Raw genomic sequence first — 16430 nt, 5'->3', positions numbered from 1 at the left:
TTGTAAAATACGTTGCTTGTACCTGGATCCTACAGTCACATGTCAAGACCACTCTTCAATAAAAATCCGGCATTTTACAGTTTTCAGTTTTGTATGACTGTCTTAATGTGAATTGTAGGTCCAAAAAAAATGTAATAAAAATTTACTTTCCCCTGCTGTGGAAACCTGCGACCCACATCTCCGACTATTGGGGAAGGCCGAGAGACGAGGCTCTCTCTGACAGCCCTGTGTGTGTTTTAATATTTCTGCTCATAGTCTCAACCCTTACGGCGCGTTTGACCTACACGTGAGGATGTTGATGCCCTCTCCTTTGGGAACCTTTTTGACCACCAGGTAAGCGGAGCTCGGGTCAGCCATCTTGCACCACTGCAGAGCCTGTTCCAGCACCTTCTCCTTCGGATGCAAGGGACGCTCTGCGCCGGAGAGAAAAAAATAAAAATAAAAATGATACGAGCCCATGCAGCCTACGCCAACTTGACACCTTGTTTATGGCGGGGGTGAAGTCTGAGCGATGCGTTTTCTGCGTGTACGTTTTTTTTTTTTGTCTCCTCTCACCCAGCTGTCCGTCCTCGATGGCCTCGAACGTCATCCAGACGTCCTTGTCTCCGGCCGGGATGTTCCGCATGTACAGGACCTGGTTGGTCAGCTCCTCGGCACACATCGTGGGAGACACCTGTGCAAGGCCAGACACAATACAGATTAAAATATGGTGCCAAGTGGTGCACATCCAATCACTTTTGAAAGTTTGTTTCCGTGGCTTCGGAATACATTTGATAAGTAATATCAACACAATTACCAGTCACCAGTTAGAATATTAAACTATTGGTCACCAATGTCAGCATTATTTTAAATTTATATTTATCTATAGGAAAATGAAGACCTTGAGTGTGATGCAGCAATCTGGTAACTTCATTTCCAGGTAGACCTCGATGATCAGGTCTCCGGCCTGGGAGAGCTGGAGGGGGATGCAGAGGCTCAGAGTTCACATCGAAAACCTACAACATTACACCTGGCAGTACCTGAGACACTCCATCCTTTCTGCTTTCTAAGGTGTCTGTTCCAACTGTTATGAAGTGTATTCTAATTCATGTTCATGGTGTGTGATTATGACCATTGCTTCAGAGCAAGTGCATGAATATTTGTTAATTGCAGTATATTCATGAGGATTTGAAGGGCTCCGACTTTACCGTGAGTAATGTGACCCTGTTGACGATATATGAACTCAACGCCGAAGGGGACAACACTCATTTAAATCCATTAACAATAATAATCAAAAGAGAATAAATATTCTACGCTTATTCAAAAACATTTGGGTTTATTAGGCCTCAACGTACCTGAGTGTCCTTCCATGTGGTGATCAGGCTGATTTCCAGCTCAATCTGCGTCTGGTGCTCCTCATCAATCTGAACACAAAAATAAACACAAATACATTTCAAATAATAATAATTATTATTATTATTTTGATTTTGTGAAATTGATAAATCTTAAATTTGGGTTGTGATCTACTAGAATAAGGCTCCTGAGGCCGGACCCGTTCAGAAGCACTGATCTGGTACATAATGATAACGCAGATGTGAGGGCCCCACTCACGTCGAAGATATACAGGTAGTTGTCGATCAGATCCTCCACGATTTTGACCTCGTGTTCTCCTTTACCGTCCGTCTGGAACACGCTGGGAGCGAAGAGCAGGGACAGGTTCTTAGTGCACATCTGGTTCAGATCCGCACACTTCTGGACCCTGGAAGGAGGAAGAGAGGGGAGGAAGGAAGGGAGGGAGTGAAATATACAAATACAACAGTCAATGAAAAATATACATTACATTTTCTGATTTGTGTGTGTGTGTGTGTGTGTGTGTGTGTGTGTGTGTGTGTGTGTGTGTGTGTGTGTGTGTGTGTGTGTGTGTGTGTGTGTGTGTGTGTGTGTGTGTGTGTGTGTGTGTGTGCACTAACCGGTAGAGGTGGCTGATGAGGGCAGCCAGGGTGGTCCTGTTGACCCTGGGGAGGCTCCTGATGATCTCCTTGTACCGGTCCAGACGCTGGCTCTTAGGGGAGATCTCTAAACAAGGGGAAGACGCCACCAACCACACGACACTGCCTTAAACGCACACTCTGCCTTAAACGCACACTCTGCCTTAAATGCACGCTCTGCCTTAAAAGCACACTCTGCGACACGCCCTATTGTTCTGGTGTGTCGACGTTTCGAGATTAAAACCCCTAATACACTTGATTGTAACTTCAACCTCTGGCTTTAATTGCTGTATTCAAATGACCAAATTCGTCACAATAGAACATAAATGTGTTCGTAACTGACATGTTCCTTCATAGTAGACTGCGGCCCCCTATAGTATTTATAGTATTGGTATTGAGTAGTATATATAGTATTTAATATTAATCTGTCCTCAAAGTGGAAAAAGGTTCCCCGAGTTATTTCTCATCTGAGGTTCAGCTTTCTGGTTCACTGCCAGCTTTAATCCATTAGTGATTGTATGTGACCACAATTTTTAGTTATTTTTTATTTTGTTGTTTATCATTAGGCTTAGTGTATATTGTCATGTTTTATTGTGAACAGTCAACCGTTAAATGTGTATTTCCGACATGAATGAAAAATAAATAGTATTTGCATGTCCGGGGTTGTTTACGTTTGCTTTCTGTGGGTGTGTGCGTGCCTATCTATGCATCTATCTATCTATTGTGAGAGAAAAATGCTTACGATCATTTATATTGAATGAGGACCAAGGCCTCTACCTCCAGAGGGGGAGTTTTTTTAAAACATTGTCTCTGTTTTCCCAGGAACCCCCCAACTTTATGTAAAGAGAAATGTTCTTTCTCTCTACAAAGTCAATTCTAACATGGAAGAACCAGATCACATTTGGCCCTGTTTACCTTGTAAGGAGATGAAGAATAACCACAGGGGAGCCTGGAGGAGCATTGTAAGGGATTGTAATCCGCGTCTGCCAGGTCATTTACAAGTTCCTGTGAATTCACTGTTTGATGTAACATCCAGGGAGACAGTTGAGGGACACAGACTTGTAAATGACTTCTGACCCAACCACACCCTCTGTTGTTGTATAAAGCCCTCTTCATCAGAAATTAGATTAGACTGATCAGAAGACTGCTTTGTAGCAGGACTGAACCTTTCTCTTTATTCTGCAGAATAAATATCTTGAATATTCTCAGTTTTGTTTTCTTGTAGCGGGCAGATTAACCTCACCGATCATTGCAGAAGAATTTCTTCTGCACTATCTATCTATCTAGTATCTATGGATCTATCTATCTATATATGCATCTATCTATCCATCTATCTATCTATCCATCCATCCATCCATCTATCCATCTATCTATCCGTCTATGCATCTATCTATCTATGCGTCTATCTATCTATCTATGCATTTATCTATCTATCTATCTATCTATCTATCTATCTATCTATCTATCCGTCTATGCGTCTATCTATCTATCTATGCGTCTATCTATCTATCTATGCATTTATCTATCTATCTATGCATCTATCTATGCATCTATGCATCTATCTATCTATGCATCTATCTATCTATCTATGCATCTATCTACTTATCTATCTATGCATCTATCTACTTATCTATCTATGCATCTATCTATCTATCCATCCATCTATCTATCCATCTTTACATCTACCCTAACCCATCTACCTATCTATCTATCTATCTATCTATCTATCTATCTATCTATCTATCTATCTATCTATCTACCTACCTACCTACCTAGCTACCTACCTACCTATCTATCTATCTATCTATTTATTTACAAACTATGGATCTGGATAAACTGGATCTAGACTCACTGGCAGCCTCCTTCCAGAGCGGGTGCAGCTCGGCCATGAAGATGGGGTCGTCGATCTCCCTGAAGAACCTCTTCAGCACGTCCGTCACGTCCTCGATGAAGTTGTCGCCGATGCGCAGCTTGACGTTGCGGGCGTCCTTGCGGAATTCGTCCATCAGCAGCTTGATCCTGGACTTGGCGCCGTTCTTCCTGTAGATTCCCTCGTGACCCAGGCCTACGGAGCCAAGACAGTACATGATACTAGACCCCGTGTTTTTTTTAGGGAAACTCTTTACTACCGCGGCAAGAATATCATAAGAAAAGACTTACAAAACTCTAACCTCATAATATAATTATTTCATCTGTCCGTCACCTTTTTTTACCCACTTAGGTTATGATTTGGTGTGGCACAGTGGCGCAGTGCATTGTACTGCTGCCTCACGGCAAGAAGGTCCTGGGTCGATTCCCACCTGGGGCGCTGTTGGCACCGTGCTCCGGCGGGATATCTCCCAAAAAGGAGCCTTTCTGTGTGGAGTTTGCATGTTCTCCCCGTGCTCACATGGGGTTTCCTCCAACTACCATCAGTAAGAACCCCCACCAAAAACCATCGTCTGACCAGCGATGGACACTTGGTACCGGGTCCCCGGGCGCGTCGACGAATGCTGCCCACTGCTCCTGGCTGCCCCCCCGGAGGAAGGACAAGCCAGGATGAGAAAAATGCAGGGGCCACATTTCACTGGCCACCACCCCAAAAAGCATGTGCGTGTGTGTGTATATATATGCATGTGTTGTAGTGCGGTCATGTGACAAAAAAAGATTCTGGATTCACATTTTCTATAGTTACTGTAACCAATAGATGGAGTGCTAGTATACTATAACGCGACAAATCAAATCAAGAACGTCAAGTCAGAATCCAACGTGAATACTTCGAATAAAAGACTCCTTTCGCAATGGAGGCTGCCATATACTTTGACAGAAAATAGTCAGTTTCCAGAGAGATCGATGGGGCCAATACACAGTCTGAGACAGAAAAAAGGCAACTGCGACAGACTGTGAAATTCACCATCACTGACCATACTGGGTGATGAAGGCGATGCAGCTGTCCACGATGATGGGGATGTCGTTCCTGCTGAGCTGCTGCTCTCTCAGGGTGTTGCCCTTCCCCCCTGCCGCCCTCTGGATGTCCGAGTACCACAGGGCGAAGTCGGCCCGGCCCATTCCCTGCAGGTGGAGTGTCCTGAAAAAGGAGGGAAACATTCACTATGTCAGAGGGCGGTATTACATACAACCTTTTGTTGTTAGGCTACATTACACCAAAGTGACCCAAGGTCTCAATTTCATTTCACTCTGCTGATGTCACATCCTGATGTCATTTTGACCATTTGGTCCAATAAACTGTGCCCATAGAGCGCATGAACCGTGGGATCTGCGATCCTCGAGGGAATTTATCTATTGTACAGTTTTGCTTTATTTTGAAAACCCCCCGCAGGCTGCACTCACCTTCCCTTCTCGACCAACACCAGGATGTCTTTCTTCTCGTGGTTGTCATTCTCCGAAGTTGTACCTGAGAGCAGAGCAGAGTAGGGTCAGGGGAAGATCCCAGTTCAAACAGTCGCCATGCCTCTTGATGATAGACGACAGCAGCAGTGCATCCATACCTTACGCTTAGAGTGTAATTATATTTAAATAACGGCCTCGATAACAATAACTAAAATGTAGTAAAAGTCACATCAGACCAAGGCTAGAACGTATATACATGTATTATGAAATATAGAAAATATGTGTTTGTAATACTAATTTTTATTGTTTGTTGACAAAATGATCTCATTCAAATAAGGTCAAAATTATAATAAAGCATCGAAAGCTTCTCCTCATCAGGGAAAGCATAAAAAAAAAATGTTTTAACTTAAAAAGCTTTTGAAAGTAAAACACAAACATTTTTGCTAATGCCTTACAATTATCCATATAGCTTATAATTGTACAAATACACACCGGTCAATATTAAGAGTCATTTATTTGGATGCCTGTTTTGATGCTGGGGTCCCCAACAAGATGAAAGCACATTTTGTCTACTTCCTCACGAATCAGTGGACACCAAAGGGACCGGGACCCTGGGGACTTACTGAGCTCCTGCAGGCGGTTGAGGTTGATGATGTCCTCCGCTGCGCCGTCGTTCCCCGGGCAGATGAACAGGTTAGACTTCTGCAGCACGAAGTAGGCCTCCTTCCACTGCTGGGGGTCCAGCATAGCCTTGTAGCGCAGGACGCCCACCCGCTCAAACTCCCTGGTCAGTAGGCAGTGGCAGCTCAGCGGCGTGGCAGCCTGAGACACAGCGCAGGTCAATACTTGTAACATTCCTTTTATGGGTCTATTTTTTTAAATAAAACACTACACTCGGAAAGCTTAGAAATTCGACCCCAACAGGAGTCTAGGAAGAGACTCCAGGAAGGTGGTGTTTTTCGTTCTGAGAAATGAAGGGATCTGCGTCGGCTATTAGCTGAGACCATCCGAAGAATCTATTGATATGTTAGAATGTTTTTGAATATGTTGAGAGTTGTTTGAGTATTGAATTGACGATTGATTGAATCCTAGAGAAATAATCATTGAAAATCCTTCGCTGAGAAATGATCAAGATCCTTCAATGTCTCATTCTTAATATATGAGTCAAAACTGGATTGAGTAAAATGTTTATGTATAATATTTATTTTTATGAAATAGTTACACAAGGCAATTTGGAGCTGTTGACTAAACCGCTTCATTCCTTCAATCTACACACTGAACTAAATGTCACAAGATATCAAAATTAAAATATAAGCACAGTAAGACAGGATATTAGTGGTTATTAAGCATAAAATAAGAAAAACAGGTCAAATTAAAAAAATTCATTCATTCAGAATCACTCCGATTGAAAGGGCGTGTCAGTCCGAGAAAATACTAAATGCAGAAAACAACCGCTGTAGAAACAATGAGCGTGGAGGGGTGGAGCGGCGCGGCATCTTTTTACCTTCCCTATGGCCTTGGTCCAGCTGTGCAGGGCGTCAGGAGTTTCTAGGCCGAACTGGTAAAGTTTGTCAGACGTCAGGTACAACTCAAAGGTGTAGCGAAACCTGAGGGGACGAAAAGAGGGTAAAAGACTTCAGCCGGTTGGAGTAACGCCGTCATGTTGGGGTTTTTGACGGAAGGCCAAATCGATTGCCCGACGGGCTCTCCTACCTGTCAATGAAGCCGTTGTTGCTGGTCTCCGGCCGGCTGACCCCCACGCACAGAATGTCTTTGACGCAGATCCGAATGCGCGGCTCCAGGCAGCGCTCAGACTCGTACAGCAACAAAGACTTGTCCACCGTGCACCAGTACTTCTGGAAATCTGAGGACGGAAGCAATATTACTCACCTCGCGTTATTTATTATTGAACCTTTATTTGACGAGGTGAGAATCTCGTTGAGATTCTCGAGAAAGCGCCATGAAGCGAGATACAGCAAGGACGCAAGAAGGACAGTAAGCTCTCATGAACAAGCATGCAGGAACCTCCGGTTAAAGCAAAAAGCAACGACGACAAAACCAAAAGAAGAAAAAAATTGTCCACGAGAAATACGTTTCAAATCCTCCTACAAATGGAAGATGCAGGGTTCTTAAAACCTTTTTTTTTGCCCAATTTCGTCCAGACACATGGATTCATTGACATTAACAGGAAATCCTGAGATCGTAAGCCGCCAGGGCCTTTACTCTTCATGGAAGTTGAAATTGTGGCTGGGTAATACTCTTTTTCCAATAGAGACACTGCATTATTCAATATAGGATTAAAATAAACAGTGATAATTAACATATAATCAACAGTTTGACACGGTTCAAAGTCCCATCCCTACGCTCATTTGGCCCCTTTCTACCTGGTTGTTATTGTACCAAATTTTATTTCTTTAAAAGGTTGATTGTTTTGATATTGTCATTGCAATACTAAGATTTTAATCTAGTAGTTTAAGGAAAAATGGATCATCTTATAGTGAATACCAGCTACGAAAAACACTTTTGGGCCGAATGACAAAGCTCTGATTGAAGTAAAGAAGATATGAGTACAATGAAAGACAACAAAAAGGAAAAGGGAGAAGAGCGAAAAATAAATGCATCCCGGCAAAACTATTTCTGTTCTATTCCAGATATTGCATATTATTACAAACTCTGGCCGGGAGCAGAATCCAGTAGAGAGTATTCACCAGTCTACCATGTGTTGCATTGGCCTTGGCCCAGTTGCTAAACCGCCACGCCTTCGAATGGAACCCATCTACACACTAAAGGCTGAACTCTCTTTCGGAACGAGCGGTCATCTGATTTATTTTTTGCGACGACGAAGCCTGGGAGGGAGACGTGCTGAACACCGCTATTCAACACAAACCCAAGCCCCCAGAATGAACGGCTTCTCCCGACAGGATGTGTTGGTATGGTGATGCATTTCTGTCCAGTAAAAGCACTATTGTCCTCCAGAAGGCTTTTGTTCTGGCGGCACAGAGAAGTAGGCCGCAAACCCATATTAAACTGGTGCCAAGCTCTCTCTCTCTCTCTCTCTCGCTCAACAAACACACACACACACACACACACACACACACCACACCACACCACACCACACCACACCACACACACACACACACACACACACACACACACACACACACACACACACACACACACACACACACACACACACACACAACCCTCTTCCCCATCCCCCTCGGCACGGTCGGGCTGGACAGATAGGTCGCTTACCTTCCCTGGTTTTCCGGGACAGCGTGCCTCTGGTCATGGAGCCGGACTTGTAGAGGTAACCTGAGTGAAGCACGGGCTGCATGATCTCATCATACACACCTGGATCTGGAGTAGAGTACAGCAGAAGAAGAGTAGGAGTGAAGTAGACGTAGAGTCGAGCAGCGGTAGAACAGAGTACAGCAGCGTAGATTGGAAGAGTGAAGGGAATTTAATGGAAGAGAAGGCATAAACGGTGGACAACAGAAGAGCAGAACGGAACGCGGAACGGAACGGAACACGGAACGGATCAGGAGCGAGGAGAAAAACAACGTACGGTCCAAAAAAACGAGCGCGATTAAAGAACGAAGTAGTAGTCTGAAAGTTGATTTAACTGGAGGAGACCGACGGTACAGACGCCTCTTATCTGCTGCCGCGCCGCTAAAACACGCCGGACGCTGTCGGTTCGGCGAGACAGTGTGGACGTTGTTAATCTTTCAGACAAAGAGCGCGGCGCTGCGGGCGCACTACGCCTCCCACACCGCCAACACTTCCAGGTCACAAAAGCCCGCCGGCCCAACGGAGGCTCAGCGGCTGCGAAGAGATCGCCGATCAGAGGCCCTCGCCGGAAAAAAACCTTCCCGGTTGGGGAACGTCAGGAAAATTTGTTCGAAATTATTAAATTTATGCTTGAAAAATTGGAGAAAAATGTTTCACTTCCTGCTGAAAGTGAATTATCTGATTTTCTGATGATTTAAAAAGACCAACGGCCCTTCCATCAATACTAATTTTAGTACTTTTATACAATGCATACAATGGGCTTCAGCTTTTTAAATGAGACAGTTTAATAACTTGAAGCCATGTCATCAAACAGAGCATCACCAATGTCTTCACCTAGATATACTGAAAATGTGATGTATAGTAATTATTACAAGGTGTAAGTTCCTTACTTATTGAATCATCACATAATAATATGAATTCTTATATACTAACATGCAAGTTTCCCAAAAAGGACCGAGTGATAGCTTTTTGTTCTTTCTTTACAGGGTTTGATTGACTCTGGCGCGTCCACAAATCAGCTACATCTATTATTTGGCTGCATCGGCGCTCATGCAAAGAGAGACCAGAAACAGGAAGTTGCGTCGCTTCCCACCGGCAGCCCGCCTCCGCCCGTCCTCGCGGCCTCACCTAAGCCGCTGGCGTTCCACTGATCCGGGGACGGCTGCCGGTCGCAACCGTTGGAGTCGGCGAGCCGCGCGGCCTCCGCCTCGCCGAATATCTGCGTGACCGTCTTCAGGAGGTTCTGCTCCGTCACCGCTGTGCAGAGCGCCTGCAGGTGGATGGAGGAGGGGGGGATAAACCGAAAAGAGAGGTTAAGTGCGGGAGGGGGGGCGAGACTGAGAGAGCGGATGAGGACACTAGCGGAGGAGGAAAGGAGCCGGAAGGTGGAAAATGAGAGGTTTGGGAGTCGGAACGCGGTCATTCAGCGGTCACACCACTTAAGAGATCCGACGACGGCAGAGGCACAAAATCTTCAACGTCTTCCCTTTTGGCCCCCGAAACCTTTATCTGCGCTCGCTCTCTGAATGCTCCTGTTTCAAAGCACATTCCACGTCCCCGGGACCCGGGAGGAGCCCGGCAGCCAGATAGCGGCAGGAGGAGCAGGGAGGAGGAGCAGGGTGTTAATGGGGCTGACCTGCCTTTGGAGCGGGGGCGGCGTAATACCACCAGCCAAGAGACAAACACTGTGCCGTTAAAACCTCTGCACCCTTTTTTTAATGTTTGTTTTTTTTAAATCAATAAACAAAAAACAAAAAACAAAAAAAACTCTGCACCCTGTGGCCAAGAGCGGTACTGCACATTGAAGTCCAAAAACTTGAAGATTTAATTTCGATTTCACATTTACACACATAATTGCTCATGTTTGTAATTGTTTTTATGTTGTGGATGTTTTTGTTTTGTGCATCACTTTTCTAGGCCAGGCTCTCTTGGTAAAACACAAATATAGTTTTCCTTAATTTGTGAAGAACAGATTGAGAGATATAACACGGGGAGCAAAACAAATACCTTTAAATGTACCAAATACCAAATGTCGGGGGGCTGCGTCTCTAAGCACAAAGACTGTCTAGGACTGTAGATCGCCGTGATTTTCTGAGGTGCTCAAGACGTCATTTCCGGCGGTCCTACCTGATCAAATAAGCTTCTCGATGCATACCCTCCAACTTCAATCAGTCATTGGTGGATCATATATATATTTTTTTTCCATTCGGGAAATGCTTCGAGTTCAACAAAAACGGTGCGATCACGACATTCAAGACCTGTCTGACCCTTAAAGCACGTCTGATGGACCCCCCTTTAATGATATGAAGACAGCATTGTCGGGGCTTGTGATTGGTCGGTTTTCACGACACCATGGTTTGTACTGTTCGTGGTGTCCTGCGGTGACGGCACCTTGAGCAGCTGCTCCTGGCTGCTGAAGCAGGGGTGCGGCTGGCGGTAGCGTCCTTCTCGGTACTTCTGGGTGATGAACTCCCGTCGCTGCTCAGGCATCGCGTCGCAGTCCAGCTCCTCTGAGATGGAAAGCCTGGACGCCCAGAACTCGTTGGCCCGGTCATTTCCCAGCATGATGAACAGCTTCAAGAAAACATAAACAATCATTAGGTGTCAAAGAAAACAGGCACATTTAATGCACATATCTTTATATACATAATTGCCTATCCCATATACATAAGCATATTCCCTTTATCTATTCCATTTTATTTTATTCTATTTTATTTTATTCTATATATTTTTATTTTATTCTATAAGTATTCGACTTACTGTATTACGTTTTAGGAATCAGTTAGTTGGTCAAGTAGAAAGAAATTTTCCTTGGACATATTGTGTGTTATCACCGGGTGCGTTGCATTGACATTTCACTGCATATATGTATGAAAGTATGTATATGTATGTGACGAATAAACATCTTGAATCTTGAATCTTGAATACTATCAAGCTGCCCTTGAGCAAGGCATTTAGTATTGCTCTGCAGGAGACCACTATAGTTGTGCCATTCAGTGAGAATTACCCAAATGTGTAACAACAGTTTAAAGCGTTAGAGTGAACAGGACATGATCAAATTATTCAACTTGATATTTTGGGACAGAGTGAGAACACATCCTGACGTTTTTTTTCTCTCTGCGTTCTTGACTTTCTGTGAACTATTGTTTATCACACGCTCTGACTAAAATCCCGTTTAGCGAGACAAGAGTGCAAAATAAAAGTTGAGACGCTGAGGAACAAACGCTGCGTCCCTCTCCTAACCCCGTCAGCGTCTCACCTGAACGATCTCGTTGCTCCACACGCTGGTGTCCAGTTTCAGGCTCTGCACTTTGGACACCATCGTTCCCAGTCCTCTGTGCTGTCCTACAGGCACAGAAGCGCACGCACACGCGCACCCACGCACGCACGCACGCACGCACGCACGCACACACACAAACACATATGCAAATAATTATTTTTGCACCTCCTTAACACCGGTACAGCTCACTTCCATTGTATAACTGTATAGACACAGACAGACAGACAATAAAAAGGACTGACTGTACATAATCATCCTCCTTTCCCTTAGATATCTTGATTTTGCTTCTTACTTCTATGTATGATTTTTATAACATGCACCGTCACCGGAATAAGGCACAATCATCTCACTGCACCTTGTACTAGGATAATGTGTACGCGGCAAATAAGACTTGAAATTTTAAATATGTGCACATAAACGCACACATACACATAGAGCCAGAAACATGCCCAAATGACACACACACACACACACACACACCAAAAGGTATTGACAAATCCGCGCACGCGCACAGGCACACATGCACACGCAAACCCACACACATACACACACACCAAAATGTATTGACAAACACAAATCCAGATCCACATACACCCGCACACACACACACACACATACAAAATGGATTAGTGCAATCACTCATGGTGATGGACATCCGTTATTGTTGTACAGGTCGGACACCAGCTCAGCGCCTCGGGCTTGAATAGTGAATCCAGTTACAGGAGAGAAACTCCACACTGTGAGAGCATGCCATGTTTATACTGCGCAGATGCGGCAAACACACACACCTGCATGCAGGCGCACACACACACACATTCATAGAGGTTCTCCTACATCAGTAAGGAAGTCAGTGCACACACACACACACACACACACACACACACACACACACACACACACACACACACACACACACACACACACACACACACACACACACACACACACACACACACACACACACACACACACACACACACACACACACACACACACACGATAATTCATAGATAGATACATAGAGTAGTGAATACTTATTTACTTCTGGAATCCCATTTCAAGTGCTTTGTCAGTAGCCACCTTTCCTCGCTTGCCCATGTGGCAGTGGAACACCAGATCTGGGGCATCGAGCGGTGGCTTTGTTACCCCGTATTTGGCCTTGAATTCTGCAGGGTCCAGTGCAAGAGCACTCTCCACCTCCACACACAGTTTAGAGACCCAAGCCACCCACCCCGACTTTGCACTCCTTTTCTGAGATTCTACATGTCAGGTTAAATTAGTAGAAATTGCCTGCTATACTGAGGATATAAACCAGATGAAATTTGTTTCCTTAACTAAATGCTTTGTCCTTCTGTCTGTAACGTGACTAAAGGCCTCAATACACTACACACACACACAATGCAGTATAACCAGAACAACAACAAAACAGCTTGAGTATCAGGGATTCCTGCCTGCACAGGTATATCTAGTGTATACACACAAAACTTCATCCCGTCACTCTGTGGAACCCCCTTGTATTTCCCAGTCGGTATATGAGGTCTCTGCAGGATACGTACTGAACCAATGACAAATCAAGCTTCCCTGGACCTGGTCTTCTGCATTCGTGAAGTCTGGACCAAAGCAACATTTTCGGTGAAAATTTATTTTTATTGATTTTTATTTTTATGCTGACCTCTGTCACTATTCCTTATTTTATGTTTTGTTTCTTCTGTCTCGCTTTTCTATGTCTATGAGCACATCTCAATTGGTTGATCGGGAAGGAGCTAGAAATCTGTCCAATAGGAATGGATTATACTGTATGTCGACCGTTATGTTCTAATAAACTCCAAATAATTTGTCTATTCTGCTTAGTGAAAGTAATGGGTCGGTATCAGAATCAGAATCAGAATGAGAAACACTTTAATAATCCCAGGTGGAAATTACTTTATTTTTTTTACTTTTTATCGGTGCGGTTCCTGGAGTTGCACGAAGACAACCAAACATAGATGGATCTTGAAAAGCGTTTTTGAGTTTCCACAGTCCCGGTGGTACAAATCCACCGTAGTTGGCGTTGTGAGCCTTGAAACAGAGCGATCGTTAAAATGTCACCAAAGAACAGCTCTACACTCTAAACGGCATGGGAAGCAAACGAGTCTGCACAGGTTGATGTTCAAGTATATTATAGTCTTAATCAGATGTTCACAGGTGAAATAACCGTCCCAACCTGTATCTTCGCCTCATTGAACTGTTTATGTGCCGTAATAATTCTGTTTCTAAGAGGAAACGTCTCTGGACGACATACTGTTGAGTAACGAAGAATTCTGTGGAATTTCATGAGAAATTAAAATACCTAGGTATTGTCGCTCTCTTCAGCATCAGCTGGCGAAAATAACACAGAAGATTTGTACTGCAACGGTAAATGTGTCGTGACTTTTGTTAAAAGAGATTTATTTTTTAAGCTAGAAAAAAAACAGTTAAACATTTTAAAGCAGTCTGTGACGTTCAACACCACTATTTCCAGTATAAAAAAAAAATGAAATTGAAATCTGAAATTTGGTATTGAATATATTTTTTTAAGCAATTAGAATCAAAGCTACCAGTAATGGTATAAGAAATTATACCCAGCTCTCCATATAAATACAAATATATATTTAATGGCATAAAATAGACTATCATTTCTGCAATACAATTTATCAGAAATTAGACAATTTTTTGATACAGGATCACTACTGACTGGTCGAAACGTACCAAAAAATAAGTTTAACAAAAACCATCATAAGACTTGTATTATAATATTTACCGGTGGGAAAATTAAGAAATACAGATCGAGAACGAAGGGAGAGGGAAGTACTGCGCCTAAAAATGCTGCAATGGCTGCTGCTGTTATGAGTAGAGTCTGGGTTAGGAAGAATGATCATGATGATGACTAAATACCTTCGAACATTAAGACAGATGACACCCCCCCCCGCCCCCACACACACACACACACTGCAGATCAAACACCCCGGTAAGTGGGAGCTAAAACTTCACGCATTCCATCCTCTTTCCAGGAAGTGTCCAGCAACACTGGAACATTTGTGCACAAGATCACACACACACACACACACACACACACACACACACACACACGCACACGCACACACGCACGCACGCACGCACACACAAGCACGAGCGGCTCACACCTGCGCAGTTTTTGCAGATGACGACACAGAGGTTGATGGAGGCCCAGTCGGGGCTCACGGCCTTGCAGTCGGCGCAGATCTTGTTGGAGCGGTTGGACCAGATCTTCTCCGCCACCTCGTAGTCGGACAGCGTCTCCGCAATGGACTCCTGCAGCGCCTCCATCCAGTCCCGCTTCTCCCGGTCCGACTCTGCCGTGAAGCTGAGGAGACAGAGGCCTTTTAACCCGCAGCGACGCCGGGAGAGAGTCTTTCTGCATGTCCCGTCTCAGATGGGAAACCCAAACAGCGAGACGCACTGCTCATCAACGTAAAGCACATTGGGGAGGTTTTTAAGGGTTTCCCTTCTCTTTAGCTTTGCTTCGGTTTGAATAATAAGATTGTGCGAAAACATAAAATCGGAACCGGAAAAAGGGTCGGAAATACTGTTCGGATATAATAATAATAATAATAATAATAATAATAATAATATATATATATATATATATATATAGAAAACATCCACATAGTAGTTATTTCACATCAAAACATAATATCGAAACAGCCAATTTATTGGACTTCATTTCTATTTCTTTTTTACTGTACTGGGTTAATATTACCCGCTACACCAAATCTATTCAGCTATATTCATTTAGGGATCTGGTTTTCAACCTGTTGCCAGACCAGGGACCAGACAAATTCAACAAAGCAATGATGAACGCACATGAAGTCACAGCACTCGATAATAATTCCAGTGTTCGCTGCCGTTGGCAATTTATTCACATTCAGTTGTGGGAAAGTGTCAGAAATATGAGTGCATAACAGTCACGAATTATGTTAATTTTTTGGGCTATTTGTTTATTTATTTAGTTTAGCTCTCCTAAAATTGACCGCTGCAGCCAGCGTGCTTCAAAAGGCACAACTTTTACTTTGAAGGCTGAGCTGTCCTGTTTCCAGCTCTCGAGTTCCAGGTTCAATTTCATTTCATTGTACAAGTTGGATAGTGGAACAAGCCGACGCTTTGCTGCGCTGAATTGCATTGCACAAGTAGCACGATGAAACTAGGCAATACGCCCAAAAATTGCATTTTTTATTATACAATGTGAACAACTGCAAATTAATTATAATTCATGCCTTATCACGTTATAACAATATACTATTATTCACATCACAGCATAAAACGTTTCACATTATAAAGTGATAAATAGTATATTATAACAAGAAAGGTTTCTTGTTATGACTTGATGTGTTTTTATTTCGCAATAACCTGAAAGTATCTTGTAATCACGTGAAGAACATCTTGTTATAAGAATAAACTATTCACGTTTAACGTGATAAAGATCCGTTTTTATTTTTGTTGTTGAATTATTTTTACTGTCTATCTATCCATCCATCTCATATGTAAGTTATTGTTTTTAATTACTT

The 16430-nt window shown here is 43.5% G+C and overlaps 1 protein-coding gene across 1 annotated transcript in view; it reads right to left on the bottom strand.

Moving 5' to 3' along the window:
- The window catches only part of arap3 (ArfGAP with RhoGAP domain, ankyrin repeat and PH domain 3), a 48396-nt gene that overhangs the window by 7883 nt on the left and 24083 nt on the right, over nt 1–16430 (bottom strand). Inside the window, exons 12-28 of the mRNA XM_080008751.1 lie at nt 15030–15229; nt 11848–11933; nt 10980–11162; nt 9717–9858; nt 8553–8657; nt 7011–7161; nt 6802–6904; nt 5921–6119; nt 5298–5361; nt 4871–5034; nt 3820–4032; nt 1950–2055; nt 1591–1738; nt 1335–1403; nt 881–955; nt 556–673; nt 285–413 (exon numbers count right to left, since the gene is read on the bottom strand). Of these exons, the coding sequence (XP_079864877.1) occupies nt 285–413; nt 556–673; nt 881–955; nt 1335–1403; nt 1591–1738; nt 1950–2055; nt 3820–4032; nt 4871–5034; nt 5298–5361; nt 5921–6119; nt 6802–6904; nt 7011–7161; nt 8553–8657; nt 9717–9858; nt 10980–11162; nt 11848–11933; nt 15030–15229 (2255 nt within the window). The remainder of the gene's footprint in view (nt 1–284; nt 414–555; nt 674–880; nt 956–1334; nt 1404–1590; nt 1739–1949; nt 2056–3819; nt 4033–4870; nt 5035–5297; nt 5362–5920; nt 6120–6801; nt 6905–7010; nt 7162–8552; nt 8658–9716; nt 9859–10979; nt 11163–11847; nt 11934–15029; nt 15230–16430) is intronic.

The sequence above is a fragment of the Zeus faber genome (genome assembly GCF_960531495.2).
Source record: "Zeus faber genome assembly, chromosome: 10".
In the NCBI taxonomy this organism is placed as follows: domain Eukaryota; kingdom Metazoa; phylum Chordata; class Actinopteri; order Zeiformes; family Zeidae; genus Zeus; species Zeus faber.
Note: the sequence above shows the minus strand (reverse complement) of the source record. Positions and strands in the feature narration are given on the sequence as shown.